This window comes from Lithobates pipiens, unplaced genomic scaffold, assembly GCF_037356315.1.
Source record: "Lithobates pipiens isolate NorthernLeopardFrog02 unplaced genomic scaffold, aLitPip1_a1.2 Scaffold_23, whole genome shotgun sequence".
NCBI classification, from domain to species: Eukaryota; Metazoa; Chordata; class Amphibia; order Anura; family Ranidae; genus Lithobates; species Lithobates pipiens.
In genome coordinates, this window is record NW_027507785.1 from 326191613 (window position 1) to 326208288 (window position 16676).

At 45.2% G+C, this 16676-nt stretch overlaps 1 protein-coding gene across 7 annotated transcripts in view; it reads left to right on the top strand.

The window, feature by feature from the left end:
• The window catches only part of SZT2 (SZT2 subunit of KICSTOR complex), a 297498-nt gene that overhangs the window by 198165 nt on the left and 82657 nt on the right, over positions 1–16676 (top strand). For all 7 annotated transcript variants that reach the window (XR_013262121.1, XM_077450667.1, XM_077450670.1 and 4 more), the window contains 2 exons: positions 2021–2148; positions 16628–16676. The exon at positions 16628–16676 is cut by the window's right edge and continues 82 nt beyond it. Coding sequence is in view for 6 of the 7 variants with exons in the window: in XM_077450667.1 (XP_077306793.1) it covers positions 2021–2148; positions 16628–16676 (177 nt within the window). In the remaining variant the exon portion in view is untranslated. The remainder of the gene's footprint in view (positions 1–2020; positions 2149–16627) is intronic.

The following is a 16676-nucleotide window of genomic DNA, read 5'->3' on the forward strand; positions in this document are numbered from 1 at the left end:
CCAGTTGGAGACAAGAGTCCAAACTCTGAGCAAGTGCCGGGCCTTGATTTTACAAGGAAACCTGTGACTTTTCCCTAAATGGGCAAAGTGACAGATTCTCTTTAACCTCTTGTTGCCCATGTAACACATATGTGCAAAGAGGGGTGGGCTATAACTCCCATATGCCTCTATGGGTATACTCACTACACGCTCCCAGCACCTTTCAATTAACAGCTCCCCCCAGTCTGTAGTAATGATCAGGAGCTGGCGGTGCCGACTGCCGATCATGTAAGCGCTGTGACAGCTAGTGGTGGACCGAAACCGAAAATTCAGGATGCACAAAAAACAGAAACCGAGATGGACAGTGTAAAAAAAAAAAAAAATATATATATATATATATATATATATATATGTGTATATATATGTGTATATATATATATATATATGTATATATATATATATATATATGTATATATATATATATATATATATATAGCACTAACCCCCGAAGGAGCTGCTGTTTTTTTTTGGGCTTACCATTACCTTCCGTTCTCCTTGTGGCACGTCTAGGGGATGTCCCGTGGTAGACGGCCCAGTAACTTCAGACTGACAATAGATCCACTTGAATGGATTTTATTTGCAAACGTCAACCATTGAACAGTCTTTCAACTTGGGATCAGAGGGTTGGGAAGGAGGTTCAGGTTCTCTCAATGTCAAAGTCTATAAACGTTAAAGAACTTGCTTACTTTGATTGCATCCAGAGAATAGCCATTCGCAGCTGGATGATCCCTCAGATTGAACAGTCCCTCTCTCACAAGGCCGAGCAGCCAACAAGGTGCTTGCTCGGGAACAAAGTCTTCATCACCAACATTGTTGCAGAACACGTAGGGAAACTAAGCTGTAGAACACTTGTAGGATACCTGGATCTTTCAGCCTACTTGGTGATATCCACAAGACCGGATTCTCTTGGTTACTGCAGCCCTTCCAGGCTCTTGTTAAGAAAACCAACCCGTACGTGGTGTTCTTCTAAAGAGTCCTGCCCTGGAGTGCTCAAACTCAAAGGGGTCTCTCCTGGACCGGAGACAGCGCCCATCCACCTTTAGAATCCTTCCTTAGTTTCCATGCCTTGGGCTAGCCAGCCCCAAGGCATTAAAGTCGGGTGGATCCGCACCCCAGGCCATAGCCTTCCTGGGGGCTGGCCAGGAGGACCAGGACCATGTAATCAGCACTTCATGCTGAAGCGGAACCCCGAACCACGTGATGTCTGCATCTTAAATACCCTCTCCCAGAGGGCACAGCCAGAGGGCCACTCCCACTGACCTGGCTTCGGAAGAGAGTAACCTAAGCGCCTGACCAGACCATAGTTCCACGCCTGCCACCAGAGAGACAGCACCCCCTGTGGCCAGACTGAACATCTCACAGTCCAGTCAGAATGACACAGAAGTCAGATTGAGACAAATAGACCCAAACCAAACTGTAGTTTAGGTAAAGTTACATTTTTGAAAACGCATTTTTCCTTCAGGAGCCCGCCGCTACATATATATGATTTTTTTATTATTATTTATTTTATATATAATTATATTATATTCTTTTTTATACTTTTTAATTAATATCATGAATATGAATTTATTTTAGTCCATTATCGGCACCTTTTTTTTTCTATTGACAAAACGTCATTAACCCTATTTTCAGCCAATAATTTTTGGCAGCACCTTTTTTTTTTTTTTTTTTTTTTTTTTTTTTTCTAATGGCCGACCGACGATGACCCTATTTTCGACTAATAATGTACGGCGGGCGATATATTAGTGCATCCCTAGTTAAAGCCAATCACAGTGGTCATGTGATCGGGCAGTCCTCCCTGCCCCCCGGGCATGTTGGTCCAGTTAAAGGGACTCCGGGGGCTTGCCAGGAGGGCGTTAAGCAAAGTACAGCGAAAGAGAGAGACTGTTATAACTACATCTTCTCTGATCTGAGAAGAGATTTATGTTCATAGGACGATTGTAGACATTTCAATTATGTAGTGCTTTCATTTCCCTCTTAGTGGTCCTGAAGGTCCAGCCTTTGTGCCATACTCCACCAGCCAGCACAGCCCGACTCGGCCTGCTGCAGCCCGCGAGATGACCCTTCTGGGACGTAACTTCCGGCAGTGGCGATACAACACAGAGCAAGGTAAGTCACCCCCTGCGCTTTGTGTCATTTATGTGAGTGTGGTCTGTAACCCTAAAGACGCAGAGTCCTTGTTTTTATGCAGAGTTGTAATATGTTTGTATCTAAAGCGTACCTAAAGCCAAAACTTCATTTTGTATAGACTAGGGTATAGTTAAACCCACTGCCGGGTTCTGTTTGGGAGATTTCCTTTCATTTTCTGTCCTAAAGACACAACATCAAGTGAAGGGAAATCTGTTTAAAACAGGGGTGTCCAAACTTTTGACCTTCCTAGGCCACATTGGAAGAAGAGGAATTGTCGTGGGCCGCACATAAAGTACACTAAGGCCGGCCATACACGGTTCGAATCTCAGCTGGTTCAGCAGCATCACTTTAGCCAGTCACACAGACATACCAGGGTGTTTACATTTTGTTGTTTTTTTTTTTTACAACAATGTTAAAAACCGAGGTTATCAAATGTGCCTACACTTAGCTCATTGAATGATCCCAGTTAACCACATTCATATTTAGCATCACTGTCCAGGCTGTCTGGGGACATCACGGACATCAACGTCACCGGACTCCTCCCCCCTTCCCTTCGCTAGCAGATGGAGGCACTTGGGGAAGGGAGAGGAGTTTGGTGACGTCACAGACATCGACGTCACCGGACTCCTCCCCCCTTCCCTTCGCTAGCAGATGGAGGCACTTGGAGAAAGGGGGAGGAGTTTGGTGACGTCACAGACATCGACGTCACCGACAGAACTCCCTGAAGACCTGGAAGGTGAGTACCGATCAAAGAAAATTTGGATCGCTCAAAAAAATTAACGATTAATCGAGGAATTAATCTTTAATTTTCCCAGCCGAGATATATACTATATATATATATATATATATATATATATATATATATATATAAAATTATTCTTCCATTGTTTTTATGTCCACAATATCAATAAAACATTTCATATTGATTTTTACCTCCACTTTTCAATTGCTTCATTCAAAGTCCCAACTCCCCTTTATTCTCAAATTGAATGGGGGTGGAGGCACTTTATTGTGCTTTATTCAAAGTTCCAAATTTACCCCCCTCTTTTCGGCTGGTTCAGCAGGACAACTGTTAATGGGCAGGCAGAATGTACAAGTTGATCAATCTATCAACTTGGGTACAACCAGCCTGACGGATTCTCTTGCAATTAATGGTAGTGGCTGCTATAGCCGCTAGCGATAATCGCTGTGCTCTCCCAGAGCGGGGTGGCTAAAGACAATGGCCTGGCAGGAGGGATTCCCACATCAACACCATCTGTGTTGATGGGGGGGGGAGAATCGAGCAAATTTCTTTCCCTGGGTTGCAGGAAAGAAATTCACCCCATATATGGCTAACAATATGGATAGCCGGTTTAAGCATAAAAAAGTTGGGCAGATCTCAAGTTAAAGTGGTTGTAAAGGTTCACATTTACAAAAGTAAAAATAACAAACATGTTATACTTTACTGTTCTGTGCAAGGGTTTTGCACAGAGGGGACCCCCCGATTGTCCCCTTCTGGGTTGCCCCACCAATGCTCCTGGTGGCTCCTCCTTCATTGGGTGCCCCCAGGGAGAGCCGCTTTCCATAGAGGCACCCGTGCGGGTGTGCTCCCGAGTCCTGCTGCTGCGTCCATTGACGTAGACAGCAGGACTTGGCCCGGCTCCCCCCCCCCCTCCCGTGTCACTTGATTTGATTGACAGCAGCGAGAGCCAATGGCTCTTGCTGCTGCTATCATTCTATCCAATGAGGACAGAGACAGCGGCTGGAGCCTCTAGGCTGATGCTCGTTGCTGGAACTGATGGGTTTAGGTAAGAAAAAGGGGAGGGAGTAGTCCGACAGAACCAGGCTACTAAGGGGTTACTATTAGCAACAATAAATAGATCAGATTTGATTAATATAATTATTTTAACCAATCATTTTTAACAAATTCAAAATTGATATTATTTACAAAAAGTGCAATTCAGAAAAAGGGAGGGCAGCTGTAGCAAAGGAGGTTTTTCACCTTAATGCATAAAATGAGACTTTACAACCCCTTTAACGATCACGGATTTAGATAATGTACCTAATAAACCCAAAACCAAATAGCGCAACCAAAAAAAAAAAAAATGAAACACAACAAAATAAGAATAGTGGTGCAGAAAACAACATTGGAGTTGCCAGCTAACATGTAATAAAAAGATTTCACAACACTCGGTAGTCACGATAATATTAATTAGTGCAGCACAATTCCAATAATGATTGCTCACGTTTCTATAGAATGCAAAAAACAATCAGATGTGCAAATTAACAAAATAATATATGGAATATGAGTATTAATTCAAATATGTAACAAATATCAGCTAGCAAGTGCTTTAAAAAAAAAAAAGTCCTGGATTTTTTCCTAAATATTCATAACATAACTAGATACTAATATTTATTAGACATGTGCATTCGTTTTCGTCCAAATGCATTTTAGTCCGCATTTCGGGGATTTTTTTCGAATTCGTTTTCACAAACGATAACGAACGCACAGAATCCGAAATCCAAAAGATCTGAAATAAAAAATAAATAAAAATGCTTTATTTTTGTATCCATTTATATTTTCGTATTGTTGTGACAACAGTTCGATATAGATAGATATAGAAGGATTCGACATGGCGGTGACAAAAGCGATCTGTATCTATCGAACCTGCGGTTGAATGTGCCTCACCTAACTCTATTAGTCCAAGATTATTCCACATACAGAGAAAAGATTCGACATTATAGAGACACGAAGATTCGAAGAAGCAGCTAAAAAGATACGATCGCCGCGAGCTGACATTTGCGGTCAGATGCCCCACCCATAGACTATAGAAGAATTCTAATGTTGTTTGACTAGTAGTAATAATTAATCATTTATAATTATTACTAGTCCAGCATTCTAATTCTACTGTAGCTTGTGGGCGGAGCATTCGACCGGAAATCTACGATCGCGGCGTCGTACAGTTTAGCTGCTTCTTCGAAAACATCTGACAGACACCATAAGCCTTCAATTGACAGATCCGACCTTAATTCAGATTTTTCAGACAAATGCATTTTTTAACGAAAAACAAAAAAAAAATAAAAATTTATTTCGGGAGTAACTAAGTACCGTAAATGCATTTTTTAGACGAAACCGAAATTCCGAAACAAAATATTTCAGTGTGCATGGGTCTAATGTTTAGATCCAGGAAATATCCACATTTTTCCCCACTGCTGGAGCAAATTAGATCATGCTTTGCTGTTTTTTTTTTTTTGTTTGTTTGTTTTGCCTTTTGGATCAACGGTGGGTATAGGATTGTAATTTTTTATTTTCCTTTTAGACCCCTTTCACACCACACCGCCCATTGCGTCGGCGGTAAAATGCCGCTATTTTTAGCGGCGTTTTACCACCGGATTTGCGGCGTATTTTGCCCGCTAGCTGGGCACTTTTACCCCCCCGCTAGCGGCCGCGAATGGGTTAAAACCACCGGAAATACGCCGCAATAGCAGCGTTTTGCCGGCAGTATTACAGCGCTGCCCCATTGATTTCAATGGGGAGCAGCAGTGGAGGAGCAGTAAACACACCGCTCCTTCACCGCTCCAAAGAAGCTGCTGGCAGGACTTTTTTTTCTGACGTCCTGCCAGCGCACCGCTGTAGTGTGATAGCCCTCGGGGCTTTCTCACTACACACAATGGTGCAGCTTCTTTAGGGCGGATTGCAGGAGCTATTTCTAACGCTATAGCGCCTGCAAAATGCCCTGGTGTGAAAGGGGTCTTATTGGTTTAACTGGATGGATACAAGACCTTGTGCTCTCTGTTTTACAGAATTAAAAATTTAAAAAACTATGGGTATTGCACTTGCAAATGGAGCACTGCAGCCAGTGCCAATTCAAAACCGCATGGATTGAAAGCTCCTGGTGTTCAGCCAAAATCCAAGATGGCCATGGGAGGATGTTGTGCCCTAAGCCCCCCTCCCCCCCCCTTCATTTTTTTTTTTATATATTAAAAAATGTAGAACACTAGGAGTAAATTGAGAACACTAGGTCTTATGTGCATTCTGTTTGCTTCCATATGTACACCTATTGCATCTGGGGATTCGTATTAATGGTATTCTTGTGCCTATATATGGGTAAGAGTGAAGATATCATAAAATAGAGCAAAGGGCACACAGGCCTAGTGCAACCCCAATAAATATCTTTAATACGTAAAAAATAAGGTATGTATTATACTTGCTTGTATCCTAGCTTTCCATAAAAGACGACAGCTCAAGTTTATGATGAAACATCCACATCACTGATAGAACTTGGAGCAATATAGTAGGCTAACGTGTTTTCAAAGTTTGACTCTTCCTCAGAGCAAACAGTTGGTGCTGAGGAAGAGGCGAGCCTCGAAAACACGGAAGAGGCAAACACCCGAAACATGGAAGAGCAAACCTCGAAACACAGAAAAGGCAAACCTCAAACCACAGAAAAGACAGACCTCAAAACACGGTAGAGGCAAACCTGGAAACACGGTAGAGGCAAACCTTGGAACACGGTAGAGGCAAACCTCGGAACACGGTAGAGGCAAACCTCGGAACACGGTAGAGGCAAACCTCGGAACACGGTAGAGGCAAACCTCGGAACACGGTAGAGGCAAACCTCGGCACACGGTAGAGGCATACTTCGGCACACGGTAGAGGCATACTTCGGCACACGGTAGAGGCATACTTCGGCACACGGTAGAGGCAAACTTCGGCACACGGTAGAGGCAAACTTCGGCACACGGTAGAGGCAAACTTCGGCACACGGTAGAGGCAAACTTCGGCACACGGTAGAGGCAAACTTCGGCACACGGTAGAGGCAAACTTCGGCACACGGTAGAGGCAAACTTCGGCACACGGTAGAGGCAAACTTCGGCACACGGTAGAGGCAAACTTCGGCACACGGTAGAGGCAAACCTCGGCACACGGTAGAGGCAAACCTCGGCACACGGTAGAGGCAAAATGAATATTAATAAATACTGCGCTATCTAAATCGTAGCAGCCAGCACAGAAGATGTTATGGATATAGGATATGTGTAAAAATAAGTGCAGGGCTAAGATATCTTAGCGCTGCACTTATTTTTACACATACACGGTAGAGGCAAGCCTCAAAACGCATTAGTGTTTTACTATATTGCTCCATGTTCTTTTAGTGATGTGAATGTTTCATCATGAACTTGAGCTGTTGTCTTTTATGGAAAGCTATGATACAGGCATTTGTGCGTATTATGCATACTACCTGTTTTACTTATTAAAGATATTTATTGAGGATAATTAATGCACTAGGCCTGTGCGCCTTTTGTTCTATTTTATGATTTCAGTGTAGTCAGACCTCCCCAGTCTTTGGAGGGCAGCAAGGTGGGACAATACCTGGATAAGCCAGGATACGACTCTAGAATTGCATCTGCACCCACTTCTAAGCGCAGGAGATTGTGTGTTGTGTTATATGAAGAGGGTGAAGATATACCACATAGTATTTGGAGTCGCTATCTCTGAAGGGAACAAAGATCTTTCCGGTAATGCTTGGGTCTTCGCCGTGAGGCGAGCGGCCTGTTTGCACAGGTGGTGGAGACACGAAGCCCACCCTATTACTATTTAGCTCACATTGGGGACCAGATTACTATCCGGACTTTCTTGCCGATATTTATTATATATTTGGAATTAATATAAACATTTCATATATTATTTAGTTGATTTACACATTTGTATGTTTTTTTTTTATGATTTATATTGCATTTTTATAGAAATTTGAGTATTCATTATTTGAGTTTCGCTACACTAATTATTATTATTTAGACAATGTACCTATCTGCGTAGTAAATTTCCTTGAACAAGTTTTCTTCATCTACAACTTTTAATTTTTTGGGGTTTTGCTTTCTTTTGCGACGTGGAAACCATGCTAGACTTATCAGATAAAGGGATTGGATTTCAAATATATATGTGCTAGGGTTGCCAACTGTCAGTAAATTTACTAACAGTTTGTAAAATCCATAATTTTTTTACATCTTTCCGTGAATGTCCGTCCCAGCATCCCTCCAGACGTGCCTGTGCCTGGCTTCTCGTCGTTGGCTGCCATGGTCAATATGCTTGAAGGGCATGCCCAGCATCCCTCCATATGTGCCTGTGCCTAGCTTGTCCCTGTCAACTGGCTTCTATGCATGCACGACGTCCCTCCAGGCATGCCCGGGTCGCATGCTGAACTCTTTTGGGCTGCGGGTTGGACACCCCTGTTCTAATGCAAGGAGAAACTGCCCCTCTTAGGGCCGGTTCACACCAGAAAACAGTGCGGACAAGGTGCTTTCCATGCACCTTTCCTGTTCTGCATTCTAACATGCTGCCCCTGCTCGTTATGGTCAGTATCACAATATGAACATCTGCTACAGTTTTGGTGCACAGAGCTGAGATTATTTTTTTCATGCAGGACTTCTATAGCGCCAATAGTCTGCACAGCACTTTACAATTTAAATGATGATACAGTTACAATGCAATTTAAGATGATAGGGTTAGGAGGGCCCTGCTTGTTGGCGCTTACAATTTAAAAGTGAGGGGCAAGTTATACAAATAGGTAATAACTGTGAGGGGATAAACGTATGAAGAAAGTAAAAGTTGAGTTGTTAGGTGGAGGCAGGATAGGCTTCCCTGAAGAGACACATTTTTGGGGATCGCCTAAAGAGGGAGAGAGTAGACGAAAGATGGACATATTGGGTTAGGGAGTTCCAGAAGATGGGAGTGGTTTTAGAGAAGTCCTAAAGGCAAGCATGGGAGAAGGTGACAAGGAAGGTGGCTAGCAGGAGCTCTTAGGAGGAATGAAAAGGCTGGTTTGGATGATATCTTGAGGTGAGGTTGGTGATGTTTATTGAATTTTATTTGTTGGGTGAGTGGAAGCCAATGGAGGGATTGGCAGAGAGAGGTAGTGGATACTAAATGGGTTGGTAAGGTGGATGAGTCTGGCAGCAGAATTCATGATAGACCATGGGGGGGATAGTATGCGTAGAAGTAGGGATTTACAAAGGTCATTCCTTAGTTTAGGGTTTCTCAATCAGGGTTCCTCCAGAGGTTGCTAGAGGTTCAATGGGCAATGATTAATTTCTGCCTCTCAAATAAGTTCCCACTGATACCATTGATCATTTTAGCTATCTGTAATGGGACAATACTTCTGAATGACCACAAGTGTAAAGGAACATTTTTTTTCCCACTGATCATAACACTAATGTATCAGGAGTTGTAGATGTAGTCATTTTTAGCAGCGGTTCCCTGAGACCTGAGTTATTTCAAGGGTTCCTCTGTGTTGAAAAAGTTGAGAAAGACTGCTTTGGATTATGAATTAACAAGGTAGTGGTCTTGGCTGGTATCCCAAATGAGTACAAGGGGTGCATTCTACATACAGGTAGCTCTATGATAACCCCTGGCCCAACACAGGGTCTGTAAAGTGTTGGCATCTCCATAGGAACATTTGCATTTTAAAACAAAAGATTGCTGGATTATTAAAACCTTGTGGCGCTCTCTTATTTTTAACTGAGATCATGACCTACTGAGAATCATTCTTTGCTCCCAGCGTGCACATGTGAAGATGATGATGATGAGGATGAGAAGGTGGAGAAGGATGGGTATGATAAAAATGATGATCAGGGCAGCCAGGTGAATAAGTGTAAGTTTATTGTAGTCTGCTGGCTGTGAACACAAGGGTGTCGGTGTGGGGTGTGGTGCACAGAGTTTATGTGATTGTGGTGGGTACACAGAGGTGAGTGTGTAATAGATAATGTTCTACTTTCTTCCATATTCAACCTTCTTACATATTCTATCCTCTTCCATATTCTACCGTATCCGTATTCTACCGTCTTCCATATCCTACCTTCTTCCATATCTTACCTTCTATATTCTATCCTCTTACATATCCTACCTTCTTGCATATCCTACCTTCTTCCATATGGAGCACTTGCTGAAGAGCGGTGACACCTTTCGTGCTGCACACCATGTTGGTCCACCTAGAAGTGGCTGAGACAAATTCCCCATATCCTATCTTCTTCCATATCCTATCTTCTTCCATATCCTATCTTCTTCCATATCCTATCTTCTTCCATATCCTATCTTCTTCCATATCCTATCTTCTTCCATATCCTATCTTCTTCCATATCCTATCTTCTTCCATATCCTATCTTCTTCCATATCCTATCTTCTTCCATATCCTATCTTCTTCCATAGTCTATCTTCTTCCATAGTCTATCTTCTTCCATAGTCTATCTTCTTCCATATCCTATCTTCTTCCATATCCTATCTTCTTCCATATCCTTTCTTCTTCCCTAGTCTATCTTCTTCCCTATTCTACCTATTCTGTCTTCTTCCATATTCTGCCTTCTTTCTTATTGGAGCACTTGCTGAACAGAGGTGACACCTTTCGTGCTGCACACCATGTTCATTCAAATGATATATAAGCGGCTAAGACATATTCCCCATGTACTGTCTTCTTACATATTCTACCCTCTTCCATATTCTATATTCCATATTCTACCTATTCTATCTTCTTCCATATTCTTCCTTCTTCCATATTGGAGCACTTGCTGAAGAGAGATGACACCTTTCATGCTGCACACCATGTTGGTCCACCTAGAAGTGATATAAGCGGCATATTCCCCATATTCTATCTTCTTCCATATCCCATCTTCTTCCATATCCCATCTTCTTCCATATCCCATCTTCTTCCATATCCCATCTTCTTCCATATCCCATCTTCTTCCATATCCCATCTTCTTCCATATCCCATCTTCTTCCATATCCCATCTTCTTCCATATCCCATCTTCTATCTTCTACCTTCTTCCATATCCCATCTTCTTCCATATCCCATCTTCTACCTTCTTCCATATTCTACCCTCTTCCATATTCTATATTCCATATTCTACCTATTCTATCTTCTTCCATATCCTTCCTTCTTCCGTATTGGAGCACTTGCTGAAGAGAGGTGGCACATTTCGTGCTGCACACCATGTTGGTCCACCTAGAAGGGGTATAAGTGGCCAAGACATCCGCTGACCTCTTATACCTCTTGGGGAATGAATGCTCAATGCCGTAGTTTGTTCCAGCTCACCTTGAGGGTTTGGGTTTTCCCACTCCTCCTTTTCTATTCTCTATAATACAATGGAAAATATACCGGGCTGGTGGTTTATCTAGGCACCACATCCCCACCAAACTATTATGTTCCATAGATGATTCATTCATGTATACATTTTAGGTGCCAAATTAATATGTATATAATATATATTTAATAAAAAAATATATAAAAAAAAATGATAATAAATGAATAATAATATAAATAATTATCATAGACCATAGGCTCAGTTCACACAGGGGCAACACGACTTTTGGAGGCAACTTGGACATGACTTGACGTGATGTGACGTGACTTGACATGACTTGGACGCGACTTGCAACACTACTCCAGGCCAGGCGACTTGCCGTGGCCAATCAGAGAATGAGCTCTCAGGGGGGAACTTCTTTTGAGAGCTGATAATTCTCTGAGAGTCGCCTCTGTATAGACAGAGATCTGACTTGGAGGCGACCTCCATTGAAATCAATGGGTACCAGTCGCCTACAAGTCGGATTGAAGTAGTACAGGAACCTTTTCTGAAGTCGGAGCGACTTCAGTAGTGTGCATTAAGACGGCTCTCATTCACTTACATTGATTTCTACATGTTGTGCGACCTGAGGTGACTTGGGGCGACTTGAAGTCGGATCTGAGTCGCCCCTGTGTGAACCGGCACTAACCTAGCAAAAATATTTTTTTATTACTTTGTAAATCTTAAATTGATTCTAAACATAACACTTTAAATACAAAAAAAAAAAAAATAACAAACATCATAATTACCTGCTCTGTATAATTGTTTTGCTCAGAGCAGCCCAGATTCTCCTTTTCTCGTGTCCCCCACCAGCGCTCTTGTCTCCTCCCCTCCATCAAGTGCCCCCATAGCAAGCCGCTTCCTAAGGGGGCACTCATGCATGCTCTCTCTTGAGCCAGCTGTGTGTGTTCATTGGTACACAGAGCGTGGCTCAGCCCTGTAACCCCCCCCACTGGCTGTGATTTACAACAGCGGAAGCCAGTGGTTTCAGCTGCTGCCTTTCTGTCCAATGAGGAGGGAGAGAGCTAAGAGAGCCTCTGCTCTCGTGCACGCCGCTGGATCCAGATGGGGCTCAAGTATAATGAGGGGGCTGGGGGGGAGCTGCTTGAAGAAGGTTTTTTTTTTTTTTACCTAAATGCATAGAATGTATTAAAGTAAAAAAACTTGTGCCTTTGGAACCACTTTAAAATCACATAAAAGATAAAGGTCCATGCAGCGGTATGTATAAAATGTTCCAATGTATTTTTACCATCTATAACCTCAGGCATCCACTGGTAGCAAGGATAAGAATAAGGCGCCATTCACACGGGCATACTACAGCATGCAATGCATTTCGGGGATGCACAGCTGTCAGGTTGGGAGCAGCATCTGTGTCCGTGCAACATCCCAATTGACTTGATTAGGACTGCCTGCACCGGAATGCATGGAACACCTCTATCCAACCGTGCGGGCTAACACGGCCCCCCGCATATGGGTGTGCGCTGTACTAAGCCCATGTGCACAAGGCCTAACACTTGGACCCCTTTCACTCCGAGGTGTTTTTTAGGCGCTTTTGGGCTAAAAATAGTGCCAGTAAAGCACCTGAAAAATTCCTCCCCCTGCATCCCCAGTGTGAAATCCTGAGTGCTTTAACACTGGGGTGGTGTGCTTGCAGGATGTTAGAAAAAGTCCTGCAAGCGGCATCTTTTGGGGAGTAGAGGTGTGGTGTATACACCGCTCCTGCCCATTAAAATGAATGGGCACCGCTGCCAAAAGCGCCTGCAAAGTGCTTCGGCAGGAGCGCTACACGGGCGCATTTAACCCTTTATTCGGCCACCAGCGGGGCTTAAAAGATGGTAAAGCGCCACTAAAATTAACAGCGTTTTACCGTCAACACACGCCCCCACCGCAGTGTGAAAGCAGCCTAAAAGCAGAACTGCATTGCACCTGAGCACCGCAAATCAAAAACCATTAAGGTGAAAAACCTTCTGTACTGCAGCTCCTCCCACGGACCCCCTGAGCCTGATCCGATCCAGCGATGTGCACAAGTGCAGCAGCGTCAGCTGCTGTCTCTCTCCTCATTGGACAGATTGACAGCAGCGGGAGCCATTGGCTGCCGCTGCTGTCAGTCTAATCCAGTTGTACGAGGGGGTGGGGCCGAGTCCCGCTGTTTGTGTCAATGGATGCAGCAGCGGGACCCGGGAGCGAGCCCGCACGGTTGCCCCCCCATGGAAAGCGGCTTTTTGTGGGGGCACCCAATGAAGAGGAGGGGCCTAAATTGGCAGTGGGGCACCCCCAGAAGAAGGGAATCGGGGCTGCTCTGTGCAAACGATTGCACAGACCAGGTAAGTATAGGCATGTTTGTTTTTATTTATTTTTTAAAACTAAGGTTTACAACCTCTTTAAAATTCAAAGCAAACTCTTCCATCCATCCATGCCTCCATGCTTTATTTTGCTGAGAAATCACTTTGAAAAACATCATCCCCCCCCCCCCACAGCATTTCTGACTGTGGCCATCTTAAAAAGGAGGTAAACCCTGATGGGTTTTACTTTCTCTTTTTGTCCCCAGTCTCTGACCACCTCCCGTACCATGTCCCCAGTCTCTGACCACCTCCCGTACCATGTCCCCAGTCTCTGACCACCTCCCGTACCATGTCCCCAGTCTCTGACCACCTCCCGTACCATGTCCCCAGTCTCTGACCACCTCCCGTACCATGTCCCCAGTCTCTGACCACCTCCCGTACCATGTCCCCAGTCTCTGATCACCTCCTGTACCATGTCCCCAGTCTCTGACCACCTCCCGTACCATGTCCCCAGTCTCTGACCATCTCCTGTATAAATTTTTTTTAAAAATAGTCATTTTCCGTATCGGTTTCGGTTTTCTGCCTAGTGTATTTTTCATTTTCAATATCGGTTTCAGCACCAAAAAACCCATTCGGTGCATCCCTAATATTTACAGTACCTACCTTATCTCAGGCATGCAGGCAGGAGGGAGTGCCTAACTGAGAAAACCCCTCCTCGACTAAGGACTATTGTCACTCTGATGTACCAATAAATGACACTTCAAGGATTACAGTCTTGCCGGCTCTTCTTACAATTATAACTTCAGCCTAGGCCAGAAACCAGGAAGTAACTGAAGAAATGTAAACAAAAAGTGTAAAACAAGTAAATGTGATATACTTTCCTATCTATTTACTAATGCTATCAGCATAAGGATTAAAAATAGTTCATGTTGATTGTGAGAATGATGCCGATCATAGATCTGCTTTATCAGGAGATATATATATAGGAGGTCTGTATGTCTCGCAAAACATCCAACCGGATAAACGGTGAGCCAGAGACTCCCATCTGGGGGGGGGGGGGGGGGCGGCGGAGGGACTGTAGGGGACATAGCGGGTCCCGGGACACCGATCCCTTATAAGGCTTCAGTAGGTCTGATAAGTTTATAAAGTAATAACCAACGATCTTGATACACCAGGCTGATGGCCAAGATCAGATCATATGTGAGCTTTTATCAGGGCTGGTGCAAGGATTTTTGACACCCTAGGCAAGCCTCATTTTGCTGCCCCGGCTCCACCCCCTTTGCCCTGCCCATGTATACCCCAGCTTTTTAATGGAGCCCCCACCAAATGCAGCCTACCAGTGCCCATCAAATGCAGCCTACCAGTGCCCATCAAATGCAGCCTACCAGTGCCCATCAATGTAGCCTACGAGCGCCCATCAATGCAGCCTACGAGCGCCCATCAATGCAGCCTGCGAGCGCCCATCAATGCAGCCTGCGAGCGCCCATCAATGCAGCCTACGAGCGCCCATCAATGCAGCCTACGAGCGCCCATGAATGCAGCCTACGAGCGCCCATGAATGCAGCCTACGAGCGCCCATGAATGCAGCCTACGAGCGCCCATGAATGCAGCCTACGAGCGCCCATGAATGCAGCCTACGAGCGCCCATGAATGCAGCCTACGAGCGCCCATGAATGCAGCCTACGAGCGCCCATGAATGCAGCCTACGAGCGCCCATGAATGCAGCCTACGAGCGCCCATGAATGCAGCCTACCAGCGCCCATGAATGCAGCCTACCAGCGCCCATGAATGCAGCCTACCAGTGCCCATCAATGCAGCCTACCAGTGCCCACCAACGATCTTGATACACCAGGCTGATGGCCAAGATCAGATCATATGTAAGCTTTTATCAGGGCTGGTGCAAGCCTACGAGCGCCCATGAATGCAGCCTACGAGCGCCCATGAATGCAGCCTACGAGCGCCCATGAATGCAGCCTACCAGCGCCCATGAATGCAGCCTACCAGCGCCCATGAATGCAGCCTACCAGCGCCCATGAATGCAGCCTACCAGCGCCCATGAATGCAGCCTACCAGCGCCCATGAATGCAGCCTACCAGCGCCCATCAATGCAGCCTACCAGTGCCCACCAACGATCTTGATACACCAGGCTGATGGCCAAGATCAGATCATATGTAAGCTTTTATCAGGGCTGGTGCAAGCCTACGAGCGCCCATGAATGCAGCCTACAAGCGCCCATGAATGCAGCCTACGAGCGCCCATGAATGCAGCCTACGAGCGCCCATGAATGCAGCCTACGAGCGCCCATGAATGCAGCCTACGAGCGCCCATGAATGCAGCCTACGAGCGCCCATGAATGCAGCCTACGAGCGCCCATGAATGCAGCCTACGAGCGCCCATGAATGCAGCCTACGAGCGCCCATGAATGCAGCCTACGAGCGCCCATGAATGCAGCCTACCAGCGCCCATGAATGCAGCCTACCAGCGCCCATGAATGCAGCCTACGAGCGCCCATGAATGCAGCCTACGAGCGCCCATGAATGCAGCCTACCAGCGCCCATGAATGCAGCCTACGAGCGCCCATGAATGCAGCCTACCAGCGCCCATGAATGCAGCCTACGAGCGCCCATCAAATGCAGCCTACGAGCGCCCATCAAATGCAGCCTACGAGCGCCCATCAAATGCAGCCTACCAGCACCCATCAAATGCAGCCTACCAGCGCCCATCAATTAATGTTTGCTTGCTTCCATTTATTCGGGATTTGGGACACAGTCCTCCACCGCCGCTGCGCCTCTGACACTATGTGCGAACGAAGCGGTAGCTGACTGCTGATGCTGAGACTTAGTTGGTTGCTGCAGAGAGAAGAGAGTAGGAACACCAGTGGCCTGGCGCTCCTAGGCAGCAGTGCACCCTAGTGGTAGCACCGGCCCTGGCTTTTATACCCAAAATAGATATATGCAGCAAGATCCTGGTCCATGCCATAATGCCCAACATAAAGTCTGGGGATATTCCACTCATTGTATGATAGGGAATTTATTCCACCTCCCCCCATTGCACCTCTTACTTACTCCTCTTCTTCTACCTGCAGCTCAAAAAGGTTTCCAGCGGTTCGAAGCCATGGAGCTCGGTTCAGCAGA